This window comes from Lynx canadensis, chromosome B3 (assembly GCF_007474595.2).
Source record: "Lynx canadensis isolate LIC74 chromosome B3, mLynCan4.pri.v2, whole genome shotgun sequence".
Lineage (NCBI taxonomy): Eukaryota > Metazoa > Chordata > Mammalia > Carnivora > Felidae > Lynx > Lynx canadensis.
Window position 1 is genome coordinate 51820732 of NC_044308.2, and position 16718 is coordinate 51837449.

The 16718-nt window shown below is 46.9% G+C and overlaps 1 protein-coding gene across 2 annotated transcripts in view; it reads left to right on the forward strand.

Annotated features, from left to right (window-relative positions):
* Positions 1–453: 453 nt before the first annotated feature.
* The window catches only part of GNB5 (G protein subunit beta 5), a 50079-nt gene continuing 33814 nt past the window's right edge, over positions 454–16718 (forward strand). The window contains exons 1-3 of one of the 2 annotated variants that reach the window (XM_030318177.1): positions 454–471; positions 824–935; positions 13113–13249. In XM_030318177.1, coding sequence (XP_030174037.1) covers positions 824–935; positions 13113–13249 — 249 coding nt within the window. In that variant the 5' untranslated portion in view covers positions 454–471. Of the gene's footprint in view, positions 472–737; positions 936–13112; positions 13250–16718 lie in introns of those variants that run through there. The other variant, XM_030318176.1, reaches the window with a different exon arrangement.

Here is a 16718-nt window from a genome sequence, read left to right on the forward strand (position 1 = left end):
CCTTTTGCTGACCCCAGGCCAGGCACTTAATTCTCTGCGTGAAAAAAAGAAAAGCAAAACCCAGAGTGTGCGGTCTTAATGGCGTACACTACAGCTTCTCAGAAGCCAAAACGAGTTTTATTTTTGTATATTTGAGTCAACGAAGGAGCAAAGTTTCCGGTTCGTTGTGGGGGCGGGTGGGGAACCAGGGCTACCCAGAATGAGGTGGGAATCAGTGGTGGGTGTGGACCGGGCCTCGTTGCCCTCTCCTTGCTCACCTACTCTGCAAGTAGCAGCCACTGCGCAGCCTATCAACTCCCGCTGAGAGCTGATCGGTGCCAGGGAGGGGACAGGTAGGAAGGCCGTGTCACTGGGACTTCACCGGGTCCCAGGAGCCGGCAGTCCTGGATTGGAATCCCAGTTTGGTCCTTCACTACGAGCGTGTCCTCGGGCAAGTCACGTTATCGACTCTGAGCCTCGGTTTTCCCACCGGTAAAAGGGGCACGACACTCCCTGCTTCTCCGGGTGTTGTGCGGTGCAGCGCCACCGCGGGCATCGCCCCGGGCACAGCGCCAGGCGCGCGCAGCAGGTGCCAGGGCGGGGGTGGGCGCGGAGGGGGCACGGGTGTCCGCGGGCGAGGCGGGCGGAGAGGGGGGGGAGTCGACCGCGGCAGCCAGGCTCGCAGCCGCCCGCGTCAGCGCCGGAGGGCGGGGCCGCGCTCGGGGAGAAGGCGGCTGGAGCTGCGCCGGGGGCCGCTCCCGCCCGCTCGCCGGCCTGGCCTCCGCCGCCCGCTCACCCGCCGCCCCGCTCTCCGCTTCGCTCCCCGCCGCGTCCCGGCGCGAAGATGGCAACCGATGGGCTGCACGAGAACCAGACGCTGGCGTCGCTGAAGAGCGAGGCCGAGAGCCTCAAGGGCAAACTGGAGGAGGAGCGGGCCAAGCTGCACGACGTGGAGCGTGAGTGCGGGCCGGGGCGGGGGCTGCGCGCCGGGAGGCGGGCCGAAGAAACCAGACCGGCCCCCCGGGGGAGCGGGGTTGCGGGTGCAGGGGCGGGGGGCCGGAGCCAGGCCTCGCGCCCGGGATGGGCTCCCTGGTTCCCAGGCGCCGGTGAGGCGTGGCTTGCGGCCCGGAGCCCCCGGGTTGCACGGCTGTGGGGCCCAGGCCGGGCGGACCTCGGAGGCGCCGGACACCTTGTAGAGCCCCCGCCCGCTTAGCTGAGGCGGTTCCGCCTCTGGGCGGGGGCGCCTGGTGGAAGCCGCCCCTGGTCGCTGCTCTACCCCGGTGGGGTATTGAGATGAGTTCCCTCCATCGCCTTCCTGAGAGATGCGAACTGATCGCAGTCCTGCCCGAGCCGAGCAAGGTGGAGGAGGGGGTGGTGTGTCAGCGGTAGCCAGCGCAGCGAGCCCTGTGGGCGAGGCCTAGGGTAAACTCCTGTTTTGTTTTTTAATCATTTGGCTTTCTCCATCATTGTTGTATCTTTTCTCAGTTTTGCTTTTCCGAGGAACCAGACTCTTGAGTTAAAACCTCATTTTTTCCAATCTGCCCCCTTTCCTTGGGCATGGAGAACCGGGTGGGGGAGGGAAAGCAGAGGAGCTTACCAAATCCTACCATTTAGTTAGTTCACTTGAGGCTGTTTAAGAAGCTTTTGAAGGGATGCGGTGTGTTTGGCATAAACGAGCAACAGCAGTCGTAGGTAAACAACATACTTCTTGACCACTACCATAATTCAGAACCGGCTCTGTGATTTTTATGAGTGAGCAATTAAGTAGCCAGGTTAAATGGCTCTTGGCGGGATCCGCTTCCCTTTACTCTGTCAGATGGTTTGTCCTCGGCAGAGTTTGGGCTGAGGGCCAGGCTTGGGGAAGTGGCATTATCTGCTTATTTTTCAGTTCTGAGGATGGCAGCTCCCCTTTGCTGAGCCCAGCCTCCCTATGGTATCCTCAGGCACACCTATACATCCTGCTCCTACACTTCCTATTTGGGGCCACCCCTTTAATATTTTTTGGAAAAGAAACATAGGGTTCATGCTGGGTTGTTAGCACCTGATTCCTTTCTTGATAGAAGCAGATGACCTGAATCAAGAGTGTGCTGTGCTTTTGTAAAGGCCTCCTTCGGAGACACGCTAAACCTCTATATCATTTAGGGATGTGTCCAGCTACAATTAACTATAGACCCCAAATAAAGTAGCGAAACAAATTGGGAGCTGTTTTCCTCGTGTAACAGGAACAAGGGTAGGTGATCACCGACTTTGGTTTAGCAGCTCAGGGTGCCATCAGGGACCCACCCTCCAGTCTTTCTTCTCCACCACCCTGAGAACGCTGGCATTTGCCGCATGATTACAGTATGACCACCACAGCTCCAAACATCACCTCTGTATCCAGGGCCAGAAGAAGGGAGAAAGTGGTCACCAGCCTCTGTTTCTCCTTCTTACCAGGAAAGCAAAAGTTTTCCCCCAAATCTCCCTTCTTCCAACAGATTTTGTACTTTATTGGCCAGAAGTAGGTTACATTGCTACTGCAAGGGACCCTGGGAAAGAGAGAACTGAGCTGGGCACATTGTCATCCCCAAACAACGTTGGGTTTCTGTTATCAGGAAGCAGTAGGGAATGGAAATTGGGAGGCATTGGACAAATTCTGCCTCATTTCACTCTGCAAATTCCTACATTCTGCAGGTGCTATCGATGATGCTGTATGTGTGGTGTTAGTGCCCCTGAGGTAGGTCGTCTGACTTCTGCATTTTACAGAGGAGCAAACTGAGGCACGGCAGGGTGAAAGGACTTGCCAGAGGACTGCAGTCAGTCGGTGGTGGGACCAGGATTCCAGCCCAGACAGTCAGAACTCCAGCCCAACCTCGCTTCAGCTTTTTGCCCAACTACTTTGGGCTCTGTGCAGAGATTCTCCAGAAACTCTCTTGACCAACAGTGAAGACATCCCACTGGGAACCTGTTAGCCTTTTCTGTGACTTGGGAAATGACCTTAAGGCAGAGAGATAGTCAAGGGAGTTTTTCAGCATAGTCCCCTGTCCTGCCAAGGATGCAGTACCCTCACAAGCCACCAACTTTTGGACCCACAGTGGAAAGATCTATCCCCACCTGCATGTAAGTCAGAATTTTGGAGTTGAAAAGACCAGAAGTCATATGGCCATGTTCCCCTTTATTCCCCCTGCAGCCTCCAGACCATTTCTCCTCTACTCCTGTATAGAACCTTTGCTGCTTTGAAGCTCCTGTCATTCAACTGACATCTGTTTTCCCCTTCTCCATGCTGCTGTCTCCTGACTTCCCAGCCAGGCTGCCTCATTTCTTAGGGAAATTTGGCACATGGCTTGAACCTTCTTTTTGACCTCGGCCCTGCCCCATCCCTGATATCTTCGGGGTTCCCAAGGGTGACTGTCCTAACCCACTGGCCTCTCTCTCCATCACAGTCTCCTGGATCCCCTTGGTGCTCAGAGCTACTCCTCCTCTTCTGACCAGTCTCCCCTCCCCTCAGAGATCTTCATGATCTAGGATCACTGGGCTCTTCTCTCTTCCAATCTCTCAACCTCTTACTGAGCCTGTCATTCTTACATTTTGGTGTTGTTATATAGATGGTCCTGTAGCCCCTACCCCAGCTTTTCAGGCCACAAGCTAAGATGGCCAAGTCGTCCCGGTTTGCCTGGGACTCTCAGTTTTAAAATGGAAGGTCCTGCATTCTGGAAAACCCTTTAGTCCTGGGCAAACTGGGACAGTTGACCAGCCTTCTGTTAGCTCTGACTTGCCCAAATTCTTGCCTAAAAACACAACAAAATAATAGAGCATGAACTTGAAGGAAAAGCAAACTCTACCCAACTCCAGACCCTCACTTCTTCAGCTCCCCTCCCTTTGACCCTCAGACCAGCATCCATACTGTTGAGCCCTCTTCCCTGAGTCAGACCCTTGGCTAACATTAAATAGAGGAAGTGGCTGATATGGGTGGCCCAAGGGGAAGCCTGCCTGCATCAAACTCCATAGCCCCAGGCCCAGCGCCCTTGCCTTTCCCCATATTCCTCCAGAGCTTCCTCCTTCTCCGTACATGTTTTCCCCTTATTACCGTCAGCTTACCTTCTGCCATGGGTAAGTGCTCCCTTGCTTAATTATAAGACATTTTAGAATCATGAGATATAATATATAGCTTGTATTAGTTTCCTATTGATGTTGTACAAATTTCCACAAACATAGGTACTTAAAGCAACATAATTTATTCTTTTACAGTTCTGGAAGTCAGAAGTCTAACTGGGTTAGCAGGGCTTTATTCTTTCTGGAAGCTTTAGGGAAGAGTCCCTTCCTGGCCTTGTCCAGCTTCTAGAGGCCACCTGCAGTCCTTGGCTTGTGACCCCACATCCTCTAACTTCCTTTCTCTCATCACATCTTGACTCTGATCTCCCTGCCTCCCTCTTACAAGGACCCTTGTGATTACAGTGGGCCCACCTGTATAAACTGGGATAATCATCCTCTCTCAAGATCCTTAAGTTAATCACATCTCAGAGCCCCTTCTGCCATGTAAGGTAACATAGTCACAGGTTCCACGGATTAGGACATAGACATCTTTGGAGGTCTTATCACACAACTCTCAAAACTAGAAGGGTCACCTGCTTCAGCCTCAGTCTTAAAGGCACAAAAAGTTTTCTTCTCCTCCCTGCCACCTGTATGGATGAGACCACTGAGATCCAGGGAAGGAGTATATTTCTTTAGCTGCCCTAAGGTTCTGCAGCTACTCTAAGGGAGAATGGGGAGCAGACGCCAGGGTTCAGGCTCCTAGGTATAGCTCTCCTCCTCACCCTGCTAGGCCATCACTCAGACAGTTGTGATTTATATTAAAAAGACAAAAAAAAAAGTGGTGGGGGCGGGGCAGGCATCTAGATGGCTCAGTCAGTTAAGCATCTGACTTTGGCTCAGGTCATGATCTTGCAGTCCGTGGGTTCAAGCCCTGTGTCTGGCTCTGTGCTGACAGCTCAGAGCCTGGTGCCTGCCTTGGATTCTGTGTGTCCCTCTCTCTCTCTGCCCCTCCTCTGCTTACAACTCTGTCTCTCTCTCTCTCAAAAATAAATAAACATTAAAAAAATTTTTTTGAGGAAAAAATATCTATGCGTGTATGAAAAGGTTTCAGTATTAAATTTTAAAAAGTCATAAACAGTGTATATAACATGATCTCATTAGCTTAAACAAGAGATGCTTGTGTTATGCGTTGACTTTGTGGCAGGTTACACAAGAAACTGTTATCTCTAGAGAAGGCCAGGGGAGGAAGGGAAGTAGAGGTATTTTTCACTTCATACCCATCTGTGCATTTACTGCGTGTATAATAAAAAATGAGTACTGGAACAGGAGTCAACATCAAGAAAAAAAAAAGTTCAACTTTAAAGAGTCCTTAACTTGAAATTAAACTGAAGAATGATCTGGAAAACAGGCTGCAAGCAGAGCAGGAGGCATGCTGTGTTTATTTCAGCTACCATGTACCGGCAGCCTCCTGGGGCTGAGGGGGGCTTCTTCCAGATTCCCAGCTTCCTTGGTGGCAGATTCTCATCTAGTCTAGGAACAAACAACTCAAAGATTTCTGTAATTTCTTTGAGTACAAATCCAGATGACATTTGGGCAAATCATAGGACTTATCATCAGATGCTACTTACTTTTCTATCTGTTCTAGATGTAACTTTGTGAAAGGCTTTACTGTCAAAGATTATTATTATGGTGGGAGCCTTGGACTCTTCTGATTTTATGGTGTAGGGAGAAATCTAGGAAAACTGAATTTCTGGATTAGTCTGAAACAAATGTGTTGGCTGACTTTTTCCACGTTCGAAGGAAAACTACTGTGTCCTGAGGCTAGAAGTGAGTTTCGTTTCAAGCTAATCCTCTCCCTGCTGCTCTTCCACCTGCTGCCCGCAGCCGTGAGAGGCTTTCATTGCATCTCCCTTTGCTTTGGCTCTGCGTTCCTAATTGCACACAAGCTAGCTAACATAAGTGTCTCCAGGGTACCATCGTAATAAACGAATGCCCACTGCCACATATTTAGAAATATAGACGACAACAAGCCATTTATAACCCCACCACCCAGAGACAGCCACTTATAACATTTTGGTGTATTTCATAGCTTATGATTTTATGCTTGCCTATATATTTGTGAGCATATTTGGGATTGTACTAGATTTAGAGTTTGAGCCTAGCTTTAATCTAACACAATGGATTAAAATGCCCCCCATGTCATTTTACTGTTCTTTTTAATGTCAATATTTTGAAATAATTGTACGGAACCATGTAGGACTCTATCTGAAAGATGGTACCATAGCTTAGTCTTTCCAGTTTCTAATTAGGCAATTCTGGGGAGGTTTTTTTCTGTGTGTAGCTAATGGATGTTTTGGAGCAATTCCAAAATCTCAAGCACAAGTGAGGAAATGTGATTGCAGATATTTTCCTACCATCCCAGTGTTTAAGGATTTTGTTTATATCCCACCTCATTCGATCCTGAGGTAAATTCAGGTGGAATGCTTTTTTAAATTGTTTTACCTGTATTGTTTTGTAATTGAAATATAGTTGACACACAGTGTTACATTGGTTTCAGGTGTACAACATAGTGATTCTACAACTCTATCGGTTATGCTGTGCTCACCACAACTGTGTGACCATCTGTCACCATACAATGGTATTACGATATCATCGACTATATTCCCTATGCTCTTATCCCCTTTTATCCCCATGACTTACTCATTCCATACCTGGAAGCCTGTGCTTCCCACTCCTCTTCACCCACTTTGCCCATCCCCCCACTCACCTCCCCTCTGGCAACCATCAGTCTGTTCTCTGTATTTATGGATCTACTTCTGCTTTTCATTTGTTTGTTTTGTTTCTTAAATTTCACATATAACTGAAATCATATGGTATTTGTCTTTATGTCTCTGACTTACCTCACTTAGCATAACACTCTCTAGGTCCATCCATGTTGTAAATGATATCACCCTTTTTTATGAGAAGTGTTTCATTGTGTGTGGGTGTATAGATACACCACATATTTATCCATTCATCTATCGATGGACACTTGGGTTGCATAATGAGTTTTTTAGAATTAGCTTTGGATAATTTTTCATTTTTAAAAAAAAATTTTTTTAATTTATTCATTTTTGAGAGACAGAGAGACAGAGTGTGAGCAGGGGAGAGGCAGAGAGAGAGAGGGGAAGACACAGAATCCAAAGCAGGCCCCAGGCTCTAAGCTGTCAGCACAGAGCCTGACACTGACCTGAACCCATGAACCGCAAGATCAGGACCAGAGCTGAAGTCAGACACTTAACTGACTGAGCCACCCAGGCACCCCAGATAATTTTTCATCTTTGATTCCTTAGATCTTCTACCAAATCGTGGCCATCAAAAGACTGTATATTGGTGCCAAACTTGGAAAGTGGTTCAAGATCATTTTTTAAATGGTTCTGTTTTTCTACTGAAGATGTCTCACTTGTCTTTGAACTTACCTAATGTATTACCAGTCATTTCCACAATGTTCATGTTCAGGAAAACTTTAGATCTTGTCTGTGCTTGGGTCACTTTTTTCATGGCCTTTTGGAATGATGAAAAGGACCCTGATGCGTGTTTTCACTTTACGAATTTATGTTGTTTGGATTTTCATGAACAGACTTGCACACTATACATTTTACTTTAGGTTCACATGTGCAACAGATTATAAAATAAATAGCAAAATATTCCCTGAAAGTTGACAGGAAGCCACATCTTCATGAAAAATTCATCTTTGCTTGAAACCAGAATTACAGATTATTTCCAGGGCCTCATCCAGATAAACTCTTAACACCCTCGTTTTACAGAGGAGGGCACAGGCTCAGAGGAGACATTTGTTTCCACTAATTTATAAGTTGTGCCTTTCCCTCAGGCCTCACTTTCCTTTTCTGAGAAGTGAGTGGATCAGGGCAACTCACTTACCTTGGGGGCCAGTGGGCGAGAAGTGTGCTGAGTACAAATGCTCCTGAGCCTGGCATCCTCCCTCCCCCATTCACCAGCTCAGCTCAGCTCTGGCTACTTTCTGCCTTGGGCTTCTAGTAAGGTTTTTGTCTGTGAGGGAAGGTAGAGGCTGACGGGAGGAGGAGCTGATGGCAACTGAAAACCCCTGCTTCATACACTTGCCAAACCTCAGGGTGCCCGGGATTGGTGCTCAGCCTGACTTGTTGAGTTCCTAAGTTCTCTTCTGTTTCTAAATTTGCATCGGTCTCCCAGAGCCAGAATGAGGATGCACTTCTTGATTCCTGGACTAGAGTCCCTAACGTGGATCCGTTGCTCTAGTTACATCAGGAAGTAGAGGGATCCAAGTTGGGGGTGTCTCCTAGACTAAGAAGCCATTGTCACCACCTCACTTTGGCCTTGATTTTCTACAGTAATAGAGCCACGTGCCCAGAACTTATGCCACTACAGGAGGTGTTTTCTGTTCATAGGGGTCTGAATGCTTGTACATGACGTCCTTAGCCTCTCTGAGCTTCCCCTTCCTTCTTTGTAGAAATAAAGGTTAGCCTGGGTCCTCAGGCTGTGTGTAAGGCCCTCAGCCCAGTGCCTGTCCCCCAGGAAATGTGCACAAAATGGTAGATATTGGCAATATGCATTGAAATCCTCTAAAAATGTGTTATACCTTTGACTCAGCAATGCTATGAATTGGCATTTATCTAAGGAGGTAATGCAATGCAAAGGTATCCAGGCAGCCCTAGAACAAAGTGTCTTCCAGTAGGGAATTTTAGCGTTGTGGTATATTCAGTGGAATGTCATATAGTCATTTAAAGTGACAGATAATTATATTTGACATAGACAACCATAAATGAAAAAACTCGTCTCCAAAATTGTATGTGAAGTGTAGTCTGCTTGTGTACACACACACGCATGTGTACATGTGTGCAGAGAAAAGGTTTGGAAGGATATAGACCACATGTTTAGAATGGTCAGGCTAGGCAGGACTATAAGTGATCGTGTTTCTATTTTCTGGTTACTTTCAATGGGTGTGCATTCTCTTCTATAATTATATTAAAATAAATCAAGAAAAACCTTCTCCCTATCCCTAACCTCCTCTTTTCACTCTCTCATTCTTTCTTATCCCAAACGTGAAAGTCTCTGTGGCCCTTCCATTTCAGAAGCCCCCCCCCCACCTCCTCCAGGTTATGTTGTTTCCAGTTTTCAAGTCCCCAGCCCCTAGTACCCTGACTCTCCATCTTTGGTTTCTGGCCTGCCAGACACCTGTTAGGCACTTTAATTCACTTCCCCCATTAAAACTCAGAACACCCCCGTGGATTAGTTCACTGTCTTCCATTTTACTGAATGAGAAACAGAGATATAAAGAAGCTAGCTTCCTCCCTTCCCTTTCCTTACCCCAACTCCTATGGATCCTTCAAAACCAGGTACCTGTGACATCTCCTTCTGATGGCACACCTGCCAGCAGTCAGCCGTGTTGCCCTCGGCTCCCCGACACCTCTGTGACCACACTGCAGTGGTGATATGTGTGCAGGCCTGTCTTCCCCCTGCACACTGTGAGCTCCATAAGAGCAGGGACTGTCTTATTCTTTTCTGTACCCATGCATCCGGCATAGTTCTTGGCACACAGTAGGAGTTCTGGAGACGTCATTTGAAAAGCTGTAACTCTTTAATAGATGTGAGATTTGCCAGATAGAAACAGGATGAGTGGGTATGGGATGGAAAAATGCAATGAGAAAAAATAATTAATAGTTGGGATGTGGTCAGATTCCCATTATGTAAGGAAGGCCCTATATGGGTGGGGTGAGCCATCTTTTTAATTATTATTTTTTTTTATTTTTGTGAGAGGGACATTAAATAGCTGTGGTCTTCCTAATGCACAAGTGAGGAAAACAGCAAGAATATCGATGTGAAGTGTCAAAGTAAAACACTAATCTATGCTCGCAACTCTGAGCTGGTACAGACATGTCAAAGGCCTGTAAGAATTTAGAAAATTCACTCTGTTTTTAAACATATTAAACAATATGTTTTTTTTTTTAATTTTTTTTTCAACGTTTATTTATTTTTGGGACAGAGAGAGACAGAGCATGAACGGGGGAGGGGCAGAGAGAGAGGGAGACACAGAATCGGAAACAGGCTCCAGGCTCTGAGCCGTCAGCCCAGAGCCCGACGCGGGGCTCGAACTCACGGACCGCGAGATCGTGACCTCGCTGAAGTCGGACGCTTAACCGACTGCGCCACCCAGGCGCCCCAACATTTTATTTATTTTGAGACAGGGAGAGACAGAGCATGAACAGGGGAGGGTCAGAGAGAGAAGGAGACACAGAATTGGAAGCAGGCTTCAGGCTCTGAGCCGTCGGCACAGAGCCCGACGCGGGGCTCGAACTCACGGACCGCGAGATCGTGACCTGGCTGAAGTCGGACACTTAACTGACTGCGCCACCCAGGCGCCCCTAAACAATATGTTTTAAAGAATGCATCAGTAAAAAACTAATGTGCTGTTTGTGGCAATAAAGAATGCAGTGTCTCAGCAGAAGTAATAGCATAATAATTGCATATTCAGGTATACTTTTTTTTAAGATTTTATTTTTAGGTAATCTCTCCACCTAATGTAGGGCTCTAGCTTACATCAAGAGTGGCCCGCTCCACTGACTGAGCCAGCCAGGTGCCTTTCATGTAGTTTTATAGTTAAACCAGTATTTTTTATAGTCTGAGTTTTCACAGAGACTTTTAACTTGTTCACACGTTTGTTCTTTTATCACAAAGAAATGGGGCAACTACATGAAACCAAGACTTCTTGGAGAAGTGGCTGATTCCAAGGCCAGAGCAGGGAAAGAACCTGAGTCTGTAATAAGAAGTGCTCAGGGAAAAAAAAAAAAAAGAGGTTAGAGTAGGAGAGAGCCAAAGCATAAGAGACTTTTAAAAACTGAGAACAAACTGAGGGCTGATGGGGGTGGGAGGGAAGGGAGGGTGGGTGATGGGCATTGAGGAGGGCACCTGTTGGGATGAGCACTGGGTGTTGTATGGAAACCAATTTGACAATAAATTTCATATATTAAAAAAAAAAAGTGCTCAGGGAATGTTGGGGACGTGTTGGAAGGTCATGGGAGCTTGCTTGATGGGGCCCCCTCTGAGCAAATCAGGCACTGGATGAGCATCAAAATAAATAATTCTTACAGTAAGAATCCATGAGTCCATCTAATATACATGGGTGAATAAATACATTGGAGGGGAGGGAAAACTCCTTTTATTAGAAAGCCAACTAAAAAAAAACAAAAAACAGAAGGAATGAGGGAATTAGGAAAACCTTGCGAACTATCGTAATAAACCATTCAGGCAAGAATCATTAACAGATGTTAAAACTAGAGTTTGAAGAGTGACTGGGTATTTATATTGTCTCAAAGTACATCCCCACAGGATGCTTCTTCATGATAAAAGGCAAAATGGTAACTGTCCAGTGAAGAAACTGGCAGACACCATCTTAACCAAATGGTCAGCGTGAACAGTGCTGGTGATGGTGAACTAATGGACAACAGGTGCCTCCTGACCAGGCACACCGGCAGGAGCTCCTCAGTCTCTGGTGTTCCTGCCAGACACATATTACCTGAATCTAATCTTGAGGAAGCAGGAGACAAGCCCAAACTGGGAAAGTAAGTCAGGAGACTAAAGAAACATGACATCTGAGTACAGCACATGATCTTGGGTTTTCTTTTGCAGTAAAGTTATTATTGAGACAATGGAGAGTCTCTCAGTAAGGTCCATACATCAGATGTAGTATTGTTTCAGTGTTACTTTTCTGACTTTGATAATATACTGTGGTTATGTAAGAGAGTGCCTTGTTTTTAGGAGATACACAATGCAGTGTTTAGAGAGAAGGAAGGGAGAGCCAGCCAGGGAGGGTGGGTTTCTGAGAAGGGCTCTGTTGTCACTGCTTGAACTACAGTCCAGTCTGGCCCTCCCTGCCCGGGTTTCCCACAAGGAGGTGGCATTTCCCCCTCAAGTTCTAGCAGCTCCTGGGAAGGAAGAGGGCCAGCCCCCTGGCCTCACATCACCCACGTCACTCTGCTATGCTAAGACACCACACCTTTCCTCGGGCCATCCCTTGACTCAAATGCCCCCTTCCCTGCTTCTCACCTGCCTGGGGAAATGCCCTGCTGGGAGGTTTGGAGGAAGGAGAAGTGGAGAGGGGGTCAGGAGCACCAGTTTTCCTTCTGGCATAGCCTCCAACCACAAGCGCAGTGGCACTGCACAAGGGGGAGAAGCCATGGGATCCCCCATCCTCAGTTTCCTCACCTCTGGATGCAGGGCCTGGACTAGATGGTACCTTTGTGGGAACTTGGCTCCTAGTGACACCCCACAGTGATAGCCTCTGAGATAAGCCCCCTGAAAGCTCTATTTGCTTCGAGAAAGAGGCCACGGTCCCAGCACCTGAGAGATCCCTTTTTGAAGCTCCTCCCTTGTGTTGGTTCCTTCTCTAGGTCATGTGTTCAGACTTCTAGAATATTGCTCTCTACTGACACTGCAAGTTTTCAGTAAACCCATGGCTGTACCGGTGGCTCCCTTATTCATTCTTGCCTGCAGCACATGAATGGAGCACCTACACATCCCAGGCCTGTGCTAGGCAAGAGGGGGAAGGGGGGTGGTCATTTAGGAGTCACGGTGCCTGCTGGCACCTCATAGGACAGTTTTTGTAAAGTTACTTTTCCTTGTGACTGGAAAGGTAGGTGAAAGAACCGGACACCCCAGAGTCACTCCCAGTTAGTTGTATGAACTTAGCCAAAGAACCCTTGTAAGCCTCAGTCTCCTCACCTGTTAAAGGGGGACAGTGATCTCATTCTGATGCTGCCCTGCCTACCTCGCAGAGCTGTCACCCTTCAGTGGGAGAATTGTGTATAGTAGAAGGTATATAATCTGTAGATATGAGGCAGTCTTGTTGATCCCTCAGCACACAGAGATGGAAATGCTTTGGAAAATGTAGGGTATTAAACACAAAGACAGAAGGACAGTGTTGTCTCTACCCTCCACTGAGCTCAAAAGAGAACGTTGTGAAGGCATTATAGTAAAGAACAGGAGAATCAAGCTGTGGCCACAGAGAAAGACCAGTGTCATCCCTTTGCCAGCATATGGCTCAGAATCTGGTCCTGGGTAACAGAACTGATTGTTGCCTGTCCTTCTAGTACACCAGGTTGCAGAGCGGGTGGAGGCCCTGGGGCAGTTTGTCATGAAGACCAGAAGGACCCTCAAAGGCCATGGGAACAAAGTTCTCTGCATGGACTGGTGCAAAGATAAGAGAAGGATCGTGAGCTCATCCCAGGTACGTGGCACCTGCTATTTGATGGTGAGCATGCGTCTGACTTTATAGCAAAAGAAGAGAGCTTTCCTTTTCAAGAAACCCTTCCTGATCTCTAGGACTCCGTTTATTCTCCACAGGACATGAGTTAGCATAGTTAAGAATTCTCTTGCATACTGTAGAACGCCATTCATTTGGGTAGATTTGGAATTGGTAGTAACTGAGACATGAACTGTATTTGACAAACCACTCAAAATTATTTCTTCCTGAGCATATTTCAGGGTCTCATTTGTAAATGAAACCCTTTTTTAGATAGAGGGGTTTTTTCCCCTCAAGTTGGGGACATAAGTGCTTATGGGTTCTTTCACTTTAAGAGTTCAGCAATTTCTATGCCCTAAAGAACAATTTTTTTTTAATGTTTCTTCATCTGAGAGAGAGAAAGAGAGAGAGAGAGAGAACGAGTCGGGGAGGGGCAGAGAGAGAGGGAGACACAGAATCTGAAGCAGTCTCTAGGCTCTGAGCTGTCAGCACAGAGCCCGATGCGGGGCTTGAACTCATGAACCATGAGATGATGACCTGAGTCGAAGTCGGACGCTTAACCAACCGAGCCACCCAGGCACCCCTAAAGAACAAATTTAAGATACATTTTTGGAAAGGATATTTTTTTCATTCATTCTATCTCATTGACATAGTTTATTTTATATCTTATGTATTAGTGTTATCTAGTGCTGTATAACAAGTTACCCCCAAATTTAGCAACTTAAAACAACAAATATTTATTATGGTTTCTGAGAGTCAGGAATCTGGAGCAGCTTATCTGGGTGGTTCTGGCTCAGGATCTCTGATGAGGTCACAGTCAAGATGCTTGTCAGGGCTGTGATCATGGCACAGCTCCACTGAGGCAGAAATTCCCTTCCAAAATGGCTCATTGGCTGGATGCCCTAGTTCCTCACCATATGGAACTTTCCATAGGGCTGCGTACAACACGGTAGCTGGCATTCCCCAGAGTGCTAGGGGGAGATGGGGCAGAAGCCATGCTGTCTTTTATGAGCTGGCCTCAAAAGTGACTTTCCATCACTTCTGCTATATTCCACTGGTCACACGGACCAACCCTAATATAATGCGGGAGGGACCTATACAAAAGTATGACTATCAGGAGGCTGCTTATCACTGCCTGGTACTTTTTATGTCCATTTTGATGTAACACGCATTGAATATAAAACTGTAAACTGAAGTCATCTATTTTTATGGCCACTTTGGGCTTCTCCCTATCCCTGCCTTCAGCCCAGCTTTTCCAAAGGACAATTTGGGGTTTTTTTTAATTGCCCTTTTAAGTATAAAAACTATACATATTCTAGGGGTGCCTGGGTGGCTCAGTCGTTTAAGTGTCCAACTTCGGCTCAGGTCACAATCTTGCCATCCGTGATTTCAAGCCCGGCTTTGGGAGGCTGTGCTGATAGCTCAGAACCTGGAACCTGCCTTGGATTCTGTGTCTTCCTCTCTCTCTCTCTGCCCCTCCGCCCTCACACTCTCTTTGTCTCTCTCAAAAATAAATAAAACATTAAAAACATATACATGTTCTAAATAATCCACACACTCTAACGTCTATGTCAGGTTGTATTTGATAAGAACAGGTCGTAATTAATCTCCTATATTACCTACAGGTCTAGTATGTCACGTACTTGCTTTCTTTTACGTTCATAAAAAAAGTTATCCCTTAAGTATTCTACCACATTTTAAAAAACGCTGAAAAAGAGAACAAAGAAAAGGTTTTACTTCCACCACACAGTCCCAGCCATTATTACTATTTTAGAGCATTTCTTTCTTAACTTTTTTTCACAAAGTGGTTATCAAGATATACATGTTGCTACCTAGCCTTTTTGACTTTTTTTTTTACCCCTAGAAGTGTAATATATGTTGGATTCTCTGTCACTCAAATACTGTCCTTAGGGAGGAGGTACACTGCTGACGTGCTCCATCCATCCACCTCTGCTGCAGAGAAACTAGAAGCCGGGTGGGTGTGGGAGGAAGCTGGAAACAGCAGGAATGTTCTGGAGCAGACAGAGTGACTCAGAGCAGCCCTGTTCCCTTGAAGGCAGGAGATTAATCAGCCTGACTGCGTGGGTTCGGGTTTAGGGTGGAGGCTGTCTCTCTAGGTATGTGGGCCCCTGGTGTATAAATCCATGCTTGTGGAGCAGCCCACATTTGGTTTTATGACTGATTTTAGCCTCTTGGGTTCCTTTTTCTCTCCAGAGCACATAGTAGGTGGGTGGTGGGGACAGGCAGGCAGGCATTGAGGTGGAGGAAGCCACCGAAGGGAACGCCAATTTGGACAATACACTGAGTCCGTCCAAACACTCCCCCCCCCCGCCCCGCCGGCCCCATGCAGCATGTGGAGCTACAGGTGTGGAGGACCCCAAGGCCTGGAGCCCCTTATCTCTTCTCTGCTCTGTTACCTAATCTACCCCATACGTTGTGCTCAGGGGTTTAGTCAGAGAAGTCAGACTAGAAGAACCAATGTGCTTAGGAGTTTTGAAAGGTCCCAAAATGCCTACTTTGACCTTGTTTCTGGGCACTTTGGCCACACGCAGCAGGAATATGGAAATCTTCCAGTAGATCATACAAAGCATCAAAAAGGCTAGGTAGCAACATATATATCTTGATAAGCACTTTGTAAAAAAAAAAAAAAAAAAGAAAAAAGAAAAGAAAAAAAAAAAAGTCAAGAAAGAATGCTCCAAAATAGTAATGGCTGGGACTGAATGGTGGAAGTAAAACAATTTCTTTGTTCTCTTTTTCAGCGTTTTTTAAAATGTGGTAGAAAACTTAAGGGATAACTTTTTTTTATGAACGTAAAAGAAAGCAAGTACATGACATACTAGACCTGTAGGTAATATAGGAGATTAATTATGACCTGTTCTTATCAAATACAACCTGACATAGACGTTAGAGTGTGTGGATTATTTAGAACATGTATATGTTTTTAATGTTTTTATTTATTTTTGAGAGAGACACACAGAGTGTGAGTGGGGGACAGGCAGAGAGAGAGAAGGAGACGCAGAATCCAAAGCAGTGTCACTTTGGATAATCAGACCTTACCTGTGCCCCTAAGCAGCATCTCTTCCCCTGCCCTTGCCTCATTCGTCAGATTTGGCTCCAAATGGCTTGAATGATTACAAAAACCAAGCCTGCCGTGGATGCTGCAGACTCGCCATCCCGGAGGGTGTGTGGGGGACCCATGTGCTGAAGGAGTCAGCTCAGCCGTCCTCTTCCGCTGTTGGGCAGAGCCTGGGGGCCCAGAGGACCCGCACACCAGATGCTGGGCTGGTGACTGCATTGTAGGGACCAGGGCTTATGTGGTCTATCCCCAGTGGGTTTGTATGACAAATAGATGACCTAGTGATGACTCCCCACAGCCCCAGTGTGGGCTGCAGCAGTGGTGACAGTGAACTTGGCCCCAGCCCAGAACACACCCTGACAGGGAGTGCTCTCTTTG